Genomic DNA, 15,772 nt, shown 5'->3' with positions numbered 1-15,772 from the left:
ATTCTGGGAGCCTTAAATCTATTTTATTTCTAGTTGTAAATATCATTATTTCTCTCTCTCTAGAAAGAGAGAGAGAGAGAAAGAGAGAGAGAGAGTGAGAGAGAGAGAGAGAGAGAGAGATTATCTATTATTTATAATTAATGATTCTCATATCGTTTTAAATTCTATACTAGGTCTACTTAGTAATTCATTGTCGTCCAGCATATGTGTTCATTCTTTGAGTCCTCTTTTCTGTCTATAAAAAGGGAAACCATCTACCATCATGCGACAAAGTAAAAATCATAGACGTTTTAGTCAGCCAGGAAATATCTTCACATTAGAATTTCTTGGAGGGTATGTAGTTGTTAATACTAATGTTTAACCAATCAGTTACATTGGGTGGTATAGAGGATATTTTTTTTCAAACACGGAATGCAAGTCTATTTTAGATATGAACGATCTCAGGTCTTGTTACATTTTCATTTTATCTTAGTTGAGACTACCAAGTGATTGAAAGATCCCAGCAGATACAGAACGGAGAACATGCACAGTTCAGAACAAGTTGTCAGCAAAAGATCCAGAAGACATGCAAATTGTCTGTCAGCATTAGGTATGCGAGTGGGTTCATCAACAATCTGTTAGATCGTTATTAGATGAAAAATCATGACAGAAGCTTTCTTCATCATCAGAAATTAATTGAAAGTGATAGCAATCTAAATGCTTATTGATACAAAACAATAAACAAATAAAATAACTAACTTTAATACTGTATCGGATGGGACACCGAAAATCTACACGAGATTGACAAGGAACTAAACACAAACAGATGTATAACTGTGCAGGATTAATCTAGCCAAAACACCGAAATCGAACACGCAAAACAGACGTGGTGGTGGTGTACAAGAACAAATGCAGGCCAAAACATTTGAATCTAACATAAGATTTTGTCCATGTAGCATGTGGACCAAAACTGATTCTGGGATCAAAATTCGAAACAGTGTCTTAATCTTAGGTATATATCTCCACATTACTATCTACAGCTTTTTGGATATTTGTACCATGACAAGACTCCCCAGGCCAACCTACAAAGAGTGACCTCAAAGACTAAATATATTTTAACTTAAGCAACATAGAATGTGAGGTAACTTGATTGTGATGTGCAATATCAATGAAAATGTAAATCTACATTCTGATAACTCTTTACTTCCCAATGCCAAGTCACAGTTTTACAAGTGCCCTCACAAAAAATATGTACTAACAATTGCTTTTAGTTAAATAGAAGAAAGTGCAACACTCTCTTTGGAAAAAACAGCTAGAGTAGGTTGTGATGATGATTACAATATTCGAATTTGAAGCAACGTTGGGAAAAAAATTCAAATTGCCTGTGAATAACTTTCACCTGTTTCTTAGCATAGCATGTTGCACTTTGCTGTTCTGTTTTAAATAATATTTAGGTAAAAACTAAAATACATTAAATCAAATAAATTTGATTTGATGTATGCTGGTTTTTACCTGAACATTATAACTATTTAGCATTCCTAATAATTATTGTGCTTCAAGAATTTCAAACAGTATAAAACATGTTTAGAAAAAATGTCATGTTTTCATTTTATCTGTTCAACAATCAATATTATATTGCTATTCTAATGTCGGCATCGAGGAATATTTTGAATGTATTTTTATACCATATAACTAAAATTTCATTGAAAGTTATACCGTCTAGCATCAGTTTTTAAAGTACTTATCCAGCAACATTGAAAACAATTTGGAGTCATTTGGTCGTGTTCAAATGAAATTCACATATTGATTTTTGCCAAATGAAATTACATTTGCATTTCTTTTTATTTATAAATCTCTGTAGAGTCATTTGAATGTTTTCTAATAGAATTATACTAGACACTAATATATGTGCTGAAAAGTAAGAAGTCTCTATGTTTATCTCAACTTATTGTTACGGTATAACTATATGCTTCGAGAACCAATTCTGAAATATCTATTAAAGGTTACAACTTAAACTGCTGGTAAAATATTCATAATTCAAAGTTGCTTTGTATGAGTGTGTCTTATAATCTTTACTTATGGAAATGGTTTTAATTAGAGAGCGTATGTATGCTTTAAGACACACAGCAACTGTAGTTGGAGTAGCCGTGTTTATTTAAGGAGGTAATTACTTTTAGTTTTCCTTGCTAAGATATATGAGGGATATATGAATTCCAGAAAGATATCGCCAAAGCAAAACTGGTAATAATATAATCAGACTATATCTTTTTGACAAGGATGATAATCATCAAATAAAGAAGGAACATTGCATCAAATTATATGACAATTCAATGCTAGTGCTGTATAACCCAACATGAAACAGATTGTATAGTCTGCACTGTATTCTATGACAGATTTGTATGTTGCTGATTAAAACGTGTACAATTACTGACACAATAGACTCAATTATGACAGCTCGTGTCAAGCAGAGAATATCATTATTTGATCATGGGAGATTCACATTGTTTACTAGTCAAATGAACCATTTTTCCAGTTCTTTTCATTAGACAGTTGAGTACATGTGTCTAGAAAAAAGAGGAGAGTAAGGATACAGCTTGTCAGTAAATAATTATGCAAGCTGTCAGAACATTTTTTACGGTTGTGAGGGTGTTGGATGTTATTTCGATGTTGTGTATTGTGACTTTATTAGGATTCTTCACATGCAGGCCGTTATGAGTGCCTACTGTATATTATTGTCTTCTTCAAAACTAGAATTGGCCTATAGATGAATTGGTGTCTAAGAACCTTTTAGAATATTAAAAATAATAATGTAATGATTCAAAAGACAACTGGTCATTTCATACTATATTCCCAGCACCATAGATAACTTTATTTTATTTAATAATGATACTAAGTGTCTGCCTAAAAACAGTGTTATACATAACGTATTGTTAGAAATATACACATAATAAAACAAATAATCAAACATATATATTACACAGCATAATAACTTTGACACACCAGTTCCCATCTGATCACAGAAGTTAAGCAACGTTGAGCCTGGTCAGTACTAAAATGGGTGACCATTTGGGAATTCCAAGTGCTTATTTTGGCATTGCTTTCAGTCAGTCTTGGGCCTCCCTCTTCTTGCCACTAGTATCAAACAGTGCTGATTCAGAAAACGTGTGATTGGAAATTGCACAATTCTTGTCTCACAATGACAAGTGTAGCTACACTTACAGGGGTGTCCATTGTCTCAAGACTAAACAGAGGCATCGATATATTATACTTATTCTTAGAATTGGTCTAATAGCTTAATTATGAAATAGAAGTCACTTATTCCCATTATTAGTAAAGCCATAATTTCATTTAGTAAGAGCCAAGTAAGAACAAAATATATTTATCCGTAACAAGCAGAACATCCAAATATTGATATATAGATAAGGGAATCTTTTTTTTAAATATCAACAGATTTTCTCCTTGACACTATAGCATTGAATTTTGAACATTTCTACAAAAGAATATTTTTTAACAGAAATATGACAGTTTTATAATTTTTGGTCAGATTAAGAGTAATTTTTTATTAATGATTTTCTAAAGAAAAAAAGTAGCCCTTAATTTGTTTTGATCCTTTTTTAGTACTTTGGTATATAGGAGAAACAGTGGAAAATCAGAATTTTATATTTGCATTTTAAAATATAAGGCTCAGGAATAAAATGAACTTAAGACAATGGTAAAAAGATTTTGCTATTATTAGGTTGGTGCAAAAACAATATCGTTTCCTCATATATGTTACTTTTATATATGACTAGCGGGGGTGCCGGCATTGCCCGGATGTTTGGAGGTGTGCATGTTGGGGAGAGGGTAAATCAAAAGAAAATGGGCTGAAAGAAAAAACGATGTTAAACAAAAACAGCGAACATGTGCGAAAACAAAAACAAAAAAATCGAGGTGTGTGTGTGTGTTGGGGGGGATTAAAAAAAAACGATGATAAACTTCTTTAGAAAATTTGAAGATACAGCGTACGTGATGCGGAAAAAAAAAAAGAACGAACTGTTTTAATAATCGAAAAGAATCAAGGTGCGTAAAGAAATCGGCGGACGTGAAGCGAACATTGTTAAAACTTGTTAAAAAATCGGAAAAACAAAAACAAAAAAAGATATCCTACATCACAATTCGAACCCGCAACCTTTAGATAATGACGCTGCTCTTTAACCAAGTGTGCTAAGAAAGAGTCGCTGAAATTGGGTCGATTTTATAATATTTAAACTAATTCAATGGACGCCGTCATTGGTGCATGTTTATATCGTTATCTTGCGAAGAAAGAACGATTTTTTGCTACCCTCCCTGTAAAAAAGCGTCTGGTGTAGGATGAAATTATTAATGTTTTTAGCCAAGTTTTCGATATTTATCGGCTGAAGGTTCAACCATCAAAATGTTATCTATCTGGCGAAAATCCGTCGCCTCTGTCAAAAGTTTTTGTGAGACATACAAACACACACCACACACACACACATTTTTTCTTTTATATATATAGATTTCTGAATTAATTAATTGATATATATATATAGCCATGTTATACATTATTTTGAATCATGTTTTGCTCTCTATCGAATCGTATTATTCGTTACCGTTCTCAATCTCTTCATTCATTTTTTTTGTAGGCTTTTCGGCAGCATGGACAAAATTCAAATCTGCACGATTTTCTTGTTCCAGTTCAAACTAGGCCAAAAAAAGCTGCTGAGCAGAAATTTTGCGATGGTGACAAGAGCCTCGAAGAAAAAAACGTTTATGGTCAGCAGCTTGTGGTTGATAATGAATACTGGAAATTGCTGTTGAACTCGAGATCGACTATGCAACTGTCGTTCGCCATTTAAAGCAAACAGGGAAGTCAAAACATTGGATAAATGGGTGCCAGATGAATTGAACGATACGCTCCTTCTGCAAAAAAAAAAAAAAAAAAAAAAAAACGACCCATTTCTCAAACAGATTGTGACGTGTGATGAGAAGTGGATCCTCTACAATAACTGGCGACGTTCGTCACAATGGCCGAATGCCGGAGAAACTCCACAACACTTCTCGAAGCTGATATTGCACAAAAAAAGGTTATGGTGACTGTTTGGTGGTGTGTGGCCGGTCTCATTCATCACAGCTTCTTAAATTAGGGTGAAACAATTATGGCGGCGAAGTACTGCTAATAAAGGCTCAAGCTATGAGAAATTAAATTCAAGATGTTTACACAGTCACACACCGAGTCTAGATGAAGCCACTAGACGATCATGGAAGAGTATAAAACAGGGGAATAAAACTGAATTTATTTTCTGTGCACAACTTCAAATTATTCCGAACATTTCAAAGGCATTATATTAAATACTGAATACTCTCTATTGGTTTATGTCCCAAATCTATTTGCTAATTACGTTCAATTTTCCAATAATTTAATACCTGGACAAACAGTTTTTTTATTTCTTACAAGTGGGATTGTGTCCAACGTTGGCCGAGAAAACTCAATAAACTAAAATATTTCTGTTCCCACTCCTGAACCCCATATTACTATTTTTATTAAAAAAAATTTTTTTCCTTCTATAAAGAAAACGAAATTACTAAATATTTCTTTCTTGGTTCGGCATATGTGTAGGTGGAGGATATAGGATTTTCTTGAGAGCGGGTAGCTTAATTAAAATTTAATCCAATGTTATCGCCCAAATATATTTTAAATAATAGGTAAATACAACAGAGTTTGCAACCCAACCATACTTTGTAATAAACAATAAAAAAAATGATGCCAAGTGCCGTATTATGAGAACCGTCTTCAACCTAAGTATGACAATGATAAAGATTTCTCGAGATAAAGAGATTAAAGGATAAAATCCCGAAATCTCTGAGTAGTTTAATTGAACTGTCATGGTAGGTTGGATATATCTCTTGTGAGTCCTTCTCCATAGGGACCTGTTTGTGGCCTAGTCCATCATTAATTACAGTTATCTAACACAAAGATATTTGTATTTAAATTATATAGATCATTATTTTACCTTATCTTGGGTATATTCAAAGACAACGAGAGAGAAAGGGGAGAGAGATAAACTGAGAAAAGAGAAAAAAGGAATTGGAAAAAAGGAAAAAAGAGAGAGGAGGAAAAGAAAGTGAGAAGGGGATGTTTTTAAAGGTTACATGTCATCACCTGCTTAAAACATTCTTTTTCATATACATTATAAATGCTGGTGAAAATTTTAAATGATTTTCACTTCTCAGTTATTCATTCAAGTCTGAGATTTGCCACCATTTGGAATGGATGCAAAACAAATATTTCAGTTAGATTAAAATACTTCCTTACAATAAATCAATTCCCAACAAAACCGAAAACAGTTCTAACCAAAATTATATTTGCATCACCCCACCCCACAAAATCACTTTATTTACTGAATGAACTTTCTATTTAAATTAGTTCTATTAATTACATCAAAACAATTTGTTTTATTACTTTGGTTTTACAGTTCATAGTTATAATTTCATATTCTAAGTTTTATGTATAATATCAATATTTTTGCAAAGAACCACGTTGATTTCAAAGTAAGTTTCATTGATTTTCTTTTTACTTTAAAACCTGCTTTCACTATTGATGGATGGAATCGGTACAAATAGCATGTGTATACTGTCTGAGAAATAAAGTATTTACATTCTCCTACTGATATGTAAGAATCAGAATTGCCTGAAATAAAGAGTACAGCAGTTGATAAAATCAATATTGAAATCTTCAAACATCCAAGATAGAGAAAAGAAAGAACTCTTTACAATATGAAGATAATCACACAATATTAAATGGGCATTTCAAAAGAAAAATGAAAAATAAAAATAGATTTTTTCAAAATTATTCATATTAATTATTATTTTTTTCTTTTTTTTTTCAATGGGATTGTGAAAAGCTATGTTTTTAGCAACTTCTTATTACTTTTTGTTTGCATTTTTAATTCATCAGAAGCTTGTGTCATTCAATTGATAGAGTTGTTTGTTGATTCATTTATATTTTCATTTGTCCAATCATAATCCTTACCTGATTATCTATGATCAGTTTCTTGAGTAGTTTGTCTGAGTTGTCATTGTAGAGTTCAAGTTCATCAATCTTGCTAGACACAGTGTTCATTTCGGTAGAGAGCTTCTTGATAAAACCCTCCAGCTTCGCAATGTCATCCTGTCAATTCAATCAAAGAGGAGACAAATAAATCGATATTAAACACTTTGCAAGGAACAGAGTAAATGAATTCAGATACAAATACGCATACACATATAGATATGTAAAACTATATAAAATGTCAAATGTGCCAGTAATTACTTGAGTAGTCAACAAACGTATTCACACACGCACACACCACACACACACACATATATATATTAGTGGCCTGGCAAGGCTGCAAAACTAACAGAAGCTGCAAAACTAAAGTTGGCCTGCCAGGACACTATATATACGAATATAGGCAAATTTGGGCATATTTTACTTTTGTAAATACAGGGTCTTTTTTTACCAATTGTCATAAAATTTTAACCATAGAATAGTATTATAACCTTCAAAAAGCCTGCAAATTTTCATGTAATTTCGTCCCACAGAACCAACGATATGAGTATTTCAATATTTAATTTGGCTACGAGTATATGTGTGTGTATATATATATATATATATATATATATATATATATATATATATATATATATATACACACACACACACACACATACAGTACTGTTTCGCTGTTTCACAGCTCATCAGTGCTGCTTTACAGGCAACTGCCTCAAGCCAGGATCGAAACCCGACCGCCCAAATGACAGTCAAGTCTTTTCACCATTGCGCTATACGGCAAATGCTGTGAGGGTAATGAATTAACGATACCACTTTCTTTGGCAATTTTATAAATTCGAAATCTCGGTGACTATTGATAAAAATTAAACAAATCAAGGTTTGTTTGAAAGCATATGACATGAATTGTGTGGTGGGCTATGTGACATTTTCTCTTAAGGTCGCACATTATTGTTTAAACAAGTGGGTGATCACTTTTCTATATTAATTTAACTTAAAATGAGCACTCACTATGGCCACCCTGACTATAAAGTAAGTGTTTATTTTACCTTAAACAAATATGGAAAAGTGATTCCCAACTTTTTAAAACTATAATTTATTCATATCATTGAAATTACTCATTTTTTTGGAATTTTAACTGGTGTTTTCGTTTTCAGCACCCTCGAAAACCTGTAATAGTAGTAATTTTAAAGGATATTTTGTGGGTGGAAAGATACTGCATCTTTACCAATATTTAATCATAGTCATTTGTTTTTCTAGTTTTAAATATGAATTAGAAAATATCTGATATTTCCCAAAAACCTCTGGCCTTAATAATGGGGAGACTAAAACTTGTCGCTATCTTTTTGGAAATAGTGTACGATTATGAATATCTCCAGTATCAGATAATCTTTATACACTGTGAATTTTATTTTATGCATGAAAACCAAAGAGGGGAGATATAACATATGAGAAATATTTGGAATCAAGTCACCCCTTGCTGTTATTTCAGATCATTTGAAGCCATAGCAGCAAGTTTCAGTCTCCCCTTCATCAAAGTCAGAGGTTTTGAGGAAATATATATGTACATACATGCATACATTATATATATATATATATATATATATATATATATATATATATATATATATATATATATATCTTATAATATTATCAGGAGAATACTTGGTCTCAGAACAGGTAAAATTCGCCAAACAAAACAGTTTTTCACACATTTTATATTTCTTACAAAAATCAAAAGTCAAAATATGATACTATTAAAACTGATATCTAGAATTATTATTTCACCTTTTATAAAATGTGGGGGTTATTTATTAAATACCTAATAAATGTTAAAATTTAACAAGAATCAGAGATATCGTCATGTTCATCAGGAGCTTTCATCCCCTTTTTCATCACTTTACATAAAACTTAAAATATAGCCTACATTGCGACCTCTTTACGCCTTGTATTCCAAAATTAATAATGATCGGTTAATTTAGGAGTGAATCCTGTACAAAAATATGTAGACATATATCCATATAAGGATAACATTTTGTTAATATAATAACGGATATACTCGGCATTGATAAAAAACAAAATAGTAATGCTTAAAAAGTGTACATAACATTCTTATATGAAAACTATCTTTCTACCTATTTTAGTCAGTCTCTTCTCTTTTCCCGTTTGCCATGTAACTCTCCCCCCCCTTCTTTTTCACCTCGGCCCAGACCATTCCTTTTTCTTGCTTTAATGCACTAAAGATAATAATAATGTAAATAATTCACCTGAGCTTTTAGTTATAAGTTATTGCTCCAAGGCAACACGGAGTTTCTTTTCCACCCACTTCCTTTAAAATATAATGAAATCTATATTTGTTTTATTCCAGGGAAACGCCGAGTTTCTTATCTTCCCTTGTCCTCTGGATTATATAATGAAACATATATCTTAGAGTACTTTCAGGCACTGCCGAGTTTGTCTTTCCCTTCTGTATCAAGCATATAGCACATAAGAAAATGTATTACTGTAACAAACCGGATCCATGTAGGATATTGAACACTGACTCATGAGCAATGCATGTTATACTACTGGTATACAGTAGTATACCAAAAATACAGTGAAAACCTTTCTTCCAGACAAAAAGCATCTAAAAACACCTGCTTTATGCAGGATGGCTCTATGTAGCATATTGATGGCTCCTGGGCAACACCTAGTAAACACACCTGCTTTATGGTATTGAGCACTTTGGATTAACTCATATCACTTAGCAAATACAATAAGTATTATTTCTATTATGGCTCCCACACAATACTGAGTAAGCAAGATAAGAAAGTTCCTGATTCCAAGCAAGGCTGCATCTAAACACTTGCTTTATTAAGGGTGCTGAGCATCTTTGGATTACTATATACCATTTACCAAATTTTTAATTTTAATCGTACATTCAGTGCTCCCATTTAGAGCACTGATGAAACCATCTAAATAAAATTCAGGATGCTTCGAAAACACTACTACAACCTCCCTTTCTGAGTTTCTTGCATCCTCGTTATCCATAGTATGAAGAGAAGATTAAGAAACATTAAATAATTTTTAAGGAAAATGCTGAGCAGAACTAAACAGTGAAATTACAGTGTTTTCTTTCCAAATTTTGGTTGGAATACTAGACTTCCTATCTAACAAAATCTGTTCTATCTTCTCCTTAGTGATGCAGTTAGAGTTTTGAGAATACTTCATTTGAACAGTTAATTTTACCTAATACACTTTTAGATTTTATGTAGATTCTATAACTTTTTTATAATGCACACATATAGACATTTAGTTATATATATATATATATATATATATATATATATATATATATATATATATATATATATATATATATATATATATAGCTTCACACAGAGAGAGAGAGAGAGACCTAAATTTGGAGACATGGAGTAACGATGATGACCAATTTGATTTACTTCTTTCTTATATAGTCAGAATCACAAAAGTCTAGAAACTACTAGTCACCATGCACGGTTGACTCAATGTTTCCAAATTTAAATCTACATAAGGTCTATAGAGCACTCTCCCCTATACATACAGCGATTAATACAATTAATATATATATATATATATATATATATATATATATATAAGTGAATGAAAAGAACAAAACCTCACATAAACCGCTGTGAGATGAACATAAACCGTTGCTCTTCTATTTTGCCAAGATTTATATACTTAAAACCAATTATGCTCTAACACTTCCTGTTTTATTACTGCAAGACGTTAAAATGAAGGAACCGATGCCTTTCTATAAAATTGAGTATTAGCACATTTTGGTGGTAATGATGTTAAAAATTCATGAATAACTTTCAAACTCTTTCTCCATCCACTTTTGCCACTTGCCCTAATTAGCATCCTCCGACTTCCATCTATTTTTTACCATGAAGAAAAATCTGGAAGTTTATTGCTTCACCACACATGAGATTTGTGGAGGTTATGCGCACCTACAAAGTCAAGATTAAAAGTTCCATAGTAAATTTTACATTGATGGAAGAAGAGTGTGAACTTTGGCGTTATTTAAAAAAAAAGAAAAAGGACTGGAGCACTTGTATTCATTTCCATTCTTTGGGGGTTGGTAGTTTTCATTCAGATGACATATATAAATGAAATAATTGCGAATCTATCTGCACTGACAGCATATACAAAATTAGTACTTCCTCTCATGCTCCATATCGTCTCTGTTAACTACTTTGCGTATATCATTGACCTCACATGGCCGAGATATATCTGAAAGATGGTCTACAATTTCAAATTCATATTGTTTGGCATGGATAGAGTTTATCTGAAAAGTCAAGGCAATTATATCCTTAACTATTATGCTGCTCTGAACACAAATGAACCTGTGTTAAGACAGGAAATTAAGACTTTTCACTCATGTTAATATTGAATAAGAGAGTTTGGAAAAGAATGGATCTATTCATTTTTGGTGTCGTTTGAATTATTAATCGTAAGATTCTAAATACACACAATATCTTCATTGTCAGGATTATTGCAGTAGATATGTAATACATTACTGTGTTCGATCTGATAACAGTAGATAAATCGTTATATAACAGTTTCTTACATTCAAAACCTTTATTACATTTCGCCTGCTGTAATCTCTCTTTATATATATATATATATATATATATATATATATATATATATATATATATATATATAAAATCAAAACTGTGAATCTTGTTTGTTTTTCCACATGCATACTAGATGACACGATTCATTAAAGCAATGATAGGAGATAAGCGACGCAATAGATATCATAAAATTACGACATTAACAATCAACTCAGAGAGAGATATTTTTTTTTACCAAAGAGTCACCACTTATCAAGGTCAAAAAGCCACTTGAGAATAAAGATTAATGAATTTGTCAGGAGGACATTGAGACAACACACTAATGATTGGAAATAGTAGCTTAAATTAGGCAAAACATGATTATTTAAAAGGAAGGTTCAACAAAAATTTGTTTATATTGAACTTGAAAACAACTGTGTTGTATTCAACTGCGAATAGCACTGTGTTCCACAGACGAGTAGTTCTAAAAAACAGTTTTGTTCATTCAAGTTCCGTTTATTTTTAGATAGACAAAAGAAGAAAAAGAAATTATTGACAGTCGTTGTGCCAAACGAGATTTTGTTGTGAATGTTTCACAAGGTGGAAGAGAATAGATTGGAGCTCAGTCGAATAGCTACCACGAAAATAACGATAGAACAAAGAGAGTTACAACGTCTTTTCTATGAGAAAGTGGTTATAAGGAAGAAAACAGGACATCACTCACTAGATATCAAAGTCAGTTTTTTTACTCTGTCAAAGCAAGAAAGGCTGCTCTGAATGGCATCTCTCCAAATGTGGCAACAGTACTCAATCTTAGGACGTATTTGATTCTTATACAAGTAAATATTTACGTCAACAACAAGATACTTTCTGAAGTGGTAGAATGATCCAACATTTCCAGCGACCTGAGCAACGGATTTGATCTAAGTCATCCAATTGAGTTCTGAAAAGAAGTCCAGTCTCAGAAACTTATCAAAGCAAAGGACTTCCTCAAGACGAGAGCCATTCATTTCAATTGGGGTAAAGTGAGAATCCAAGCGTTGATGGTAAAAGGAGAGAAGCTTTGTCTTAGATGCATTAAAAACAACCATTTATTGCATCACGTGTTCAAGGTTGGAAAAGAGAGAATCAGAAATATCTTGATCATTAATACTCTTTGAAAATCTAAATGATTTTTTAAAATTTATGTTAAACATGTTTCCACTTTTCCTTCTCTTCATCCTTTTTATTCTTTTGAGCTTCAAAAGATTTTTTTTCTGTGTGTGCCTCTCTCTCCACCAACCTCTAAATAATACAACGTTTGCATTTCTTTGTGGATACAAAACCAATCATCTCGTAATCTCCTCCTGCCACCTTTTTCAGACGCATCTTGTCCAACTTGAGATCCTTTAGTTAAACATGGAAGTATTTATGTCGAACTCGGAAATCTCGAGAGAATTTTGAACTGAAGCTTTTATTCAATCCATGAGAGTATATTGTTCTTATTCCATCAGCCATAACAATGTACACGTATCAATTTATCTTATTAGTTCAATTCAATGTTCCATCTTTACTGCAGTAAAATAATATTAATTAACATTTTCACATTAAAAAAAAATTAGGACAGATAGACGTTAACTATACACTTCATCATTTTATGAATGAATTCACCTTTCCTCAACAAAAATAAATACTACGAATACTAAGTATTGGCTTTAATTTCATATTTCTTTTCATATTTCTTTGTTATCAGATTAATATTCTTTCTTTCATACATATTCATATGCTTAGCAAAGAACGGTACTTTCATATATAAACTTTTATGTATTTTTAACAAATTCTGCCATTGTTAATGGAATTAATACACTAGCATATGTTAAAAAATATTTCGGTTATTTTATAGTAAATCATTTGTAAAAATAGAATTTTCCTAAAAAAAATATATTGTGTAAGATGTTATGAAACCATTACAGCCTTTTACTATAACAAAAACAAGTGTGCATACTTTTTGTTTGTATGCATGTACACACACACACATACATATACCATTTACAATGGTATACACAAATCAATTTATGTTTTGTTACTTAATGTACCTTGTCAGGCTACAAAAGGGGTTATAAATTTGGATTATTAAGGAAATAAAAGGTGATATGTTTTTAACATCTCACCCTTCCACGATTCAGCCTTTAAGCCAAGCAGCTGTGCAATAGTAGAATAGTGGTTGCTGGTGATTATGATATTCCATTGACTGAAGTCTCGACCACTGATTTCTGTTTTAGAGGATTTAATTTATTTTCATTATGAACTTGTGATCCAAATAAGAAGTACCGAAACATGAACTGATTTGTGTAAATTATTTTAAATGTTTATATAATGTAGATTTATAAAGCTCTACCTTGTATTGAGCACTTTAAAAAAATTATTGTTTTGAAATTAATTTTATCAATACATTTCAACTTGTTTAATTTATCTATTTCACTCCTATCGCACAAGTAAAATACGTGCTGGGCGAAACCATTTCAAATGTGAAGGGGAAATGAAATAGCAAGTCAGACACACACTCTAGCTACCGCTTAAATTCAAAAAGAAATCTTCTACTCTATTTCTATAATAAGACGTTTTCTATCTCTTTTCTCTTTGCCGATTGATACTTATTTCTTTGTTTTAAACTTTCCAGTTTGAGACGTTCTTTTACTTTCTTTAATATCAACTTCACGAATTAAAGAGTTATTGTTTTTAATATAAACATTAACACTAGTGAGGCATATATTTTTGAGTATTTTTGTCACTTGTATTTATATAATACTAAATCTTAAATAATCAATATTTCCATTTTGTTCACAGAGAATCAATATTGTTTTTTCTCTTTTTGCTATTTTATAACAATCAATATAGATGCTGTTATAGTTATATCATCTTTTCTTTTTTTGGTCATTCTTATACGTGTATGTTGATTTCACATCTAAAATCAATATTTCTTTTTATATTTTATATAAATTTTCCCATACGATCAATATTGAATTCCAATCTGATAAAATATCATGTAATATGAAATTATTTTTATATAAACATAGGGTTCAATTTATATAATATAAAACATAAGGTTCAATTTATATAATATAAATATAAGGTTCAATTTATATAATATAAATATAAGGTTCAATTTATATAATATAAATATAAGGTTCAATTTATATAATATAAATATAAGGTTCAATTTATATAATCACAAAAAGAATTTTCAGAAGAAAACAGTTCCACACCACTTTTACATTCATCTACGAAAATTAAAATCAACATATGATACTAAACTTCATGTCTTGAAACAATTATCCATTACTTGATTTAGATTCTAGAAAATGTCCACAATCTAAGGGATATTTAGAAGAAATTGAAACTCAAGGGATCTTGCTTAATTGGTGTCTAATGACTATTAATCAAATTCAATGAAAATTTGATATATTTGAACTTTCAAATGGGAGATTTTACTCATGCTCATCAAAAACAATTTAAAATATTCCAAAGAATCTGAAATGTTGGAAATATTTATTAATGTTTTTAATATCTACTACAATCCGGGTGAATATGATTTTTCAAAAAGCTTCTCCCTCCTTTTCACTCTCTTTGCATAAAACTAAAACTAAATATCGTCCACATTGGGATCCATTACACCTAGCAGTTATGTTTCAAAATTCATAATGATCGGTTAATTAGTTGAGAATTGGATCCTGTAAATACAAATATATAAACATACCTAACTTTATATACACCGAGATTTCTTCTGATCCAAGATTTTACCTTATTGTTTTATACTGAGAGTCTTAGTTGTATCTGCTCAAATCTGTTTCTCTAATTTTATAAATTATTTTAATAAAGATTAAAGAAAAATTGAGTTTGGGTAGAACTGAACGTAGTATTTCGGTTAAAAAACAAACAAATGCATCGATTGTAGTACACAGACTTGTTTACGATTCCTTAAAGTTGCCTATATTATTAATCATTTTTATTATGAAGAAACTTGTCCCAAGGTGGGCTTCAAACACCAACGAAATCATGAAGATCAAACACGCAAACTGATTGATCTGACCCTTCCTTTTATCAATTATTTTAATAAAATATAAAGAAAATCGTCCTTCTTCAGCTCGTTCCACCAACCTTTTAGTTAAGATCTGAAGACTAA

General features: G+C 31.2%; 1 protein-coding gene across 2 annotated transcripts in view; it reads right to left on the bottom strand.

The window, feature by feature from the left end:
* LOC145287850 (coiled-coil domain-containing protein 39-like) overlaps positions 1-15,772 on the bottom strand; it is a 2,493,216-nt gene that overhangs the window by 1,613,614 nt on the left and 863,830 nt on the right. For both annotated transcript variants that reach the window (XM_080135726.1, XM_080135725.1), the window contains exon 12: positions 7,010-7,147. In XM_080135726.1, the coding sequence (XP_079991852.1) occupies positions 7,010-7,147 (138 nt within the window). The remainder of the gene's footprint in view (positions 1-7,009; positions 7,148-15,772) is intronic.

Source organism: Euprymna scolopes, chromosome 11, assembly GCF_053919585.1.
Source record: "Euprymna scolopes isolate OS-2025 chromosome 11, ASM5391958v1, whole genome shotgun sequence".
Taxonomy (NCBI): domain Eukaryota; kingdom Metazoa; phylum Mollusca; class Cephalopoda; order Sepiida; family Sepiolidae; genus Euprymna; species Euprymna scolopes.
Note: the sequence above shows the minus strand (reverse complement) of the source record. Positions and strands in the feature narration are given on the sequence as shown.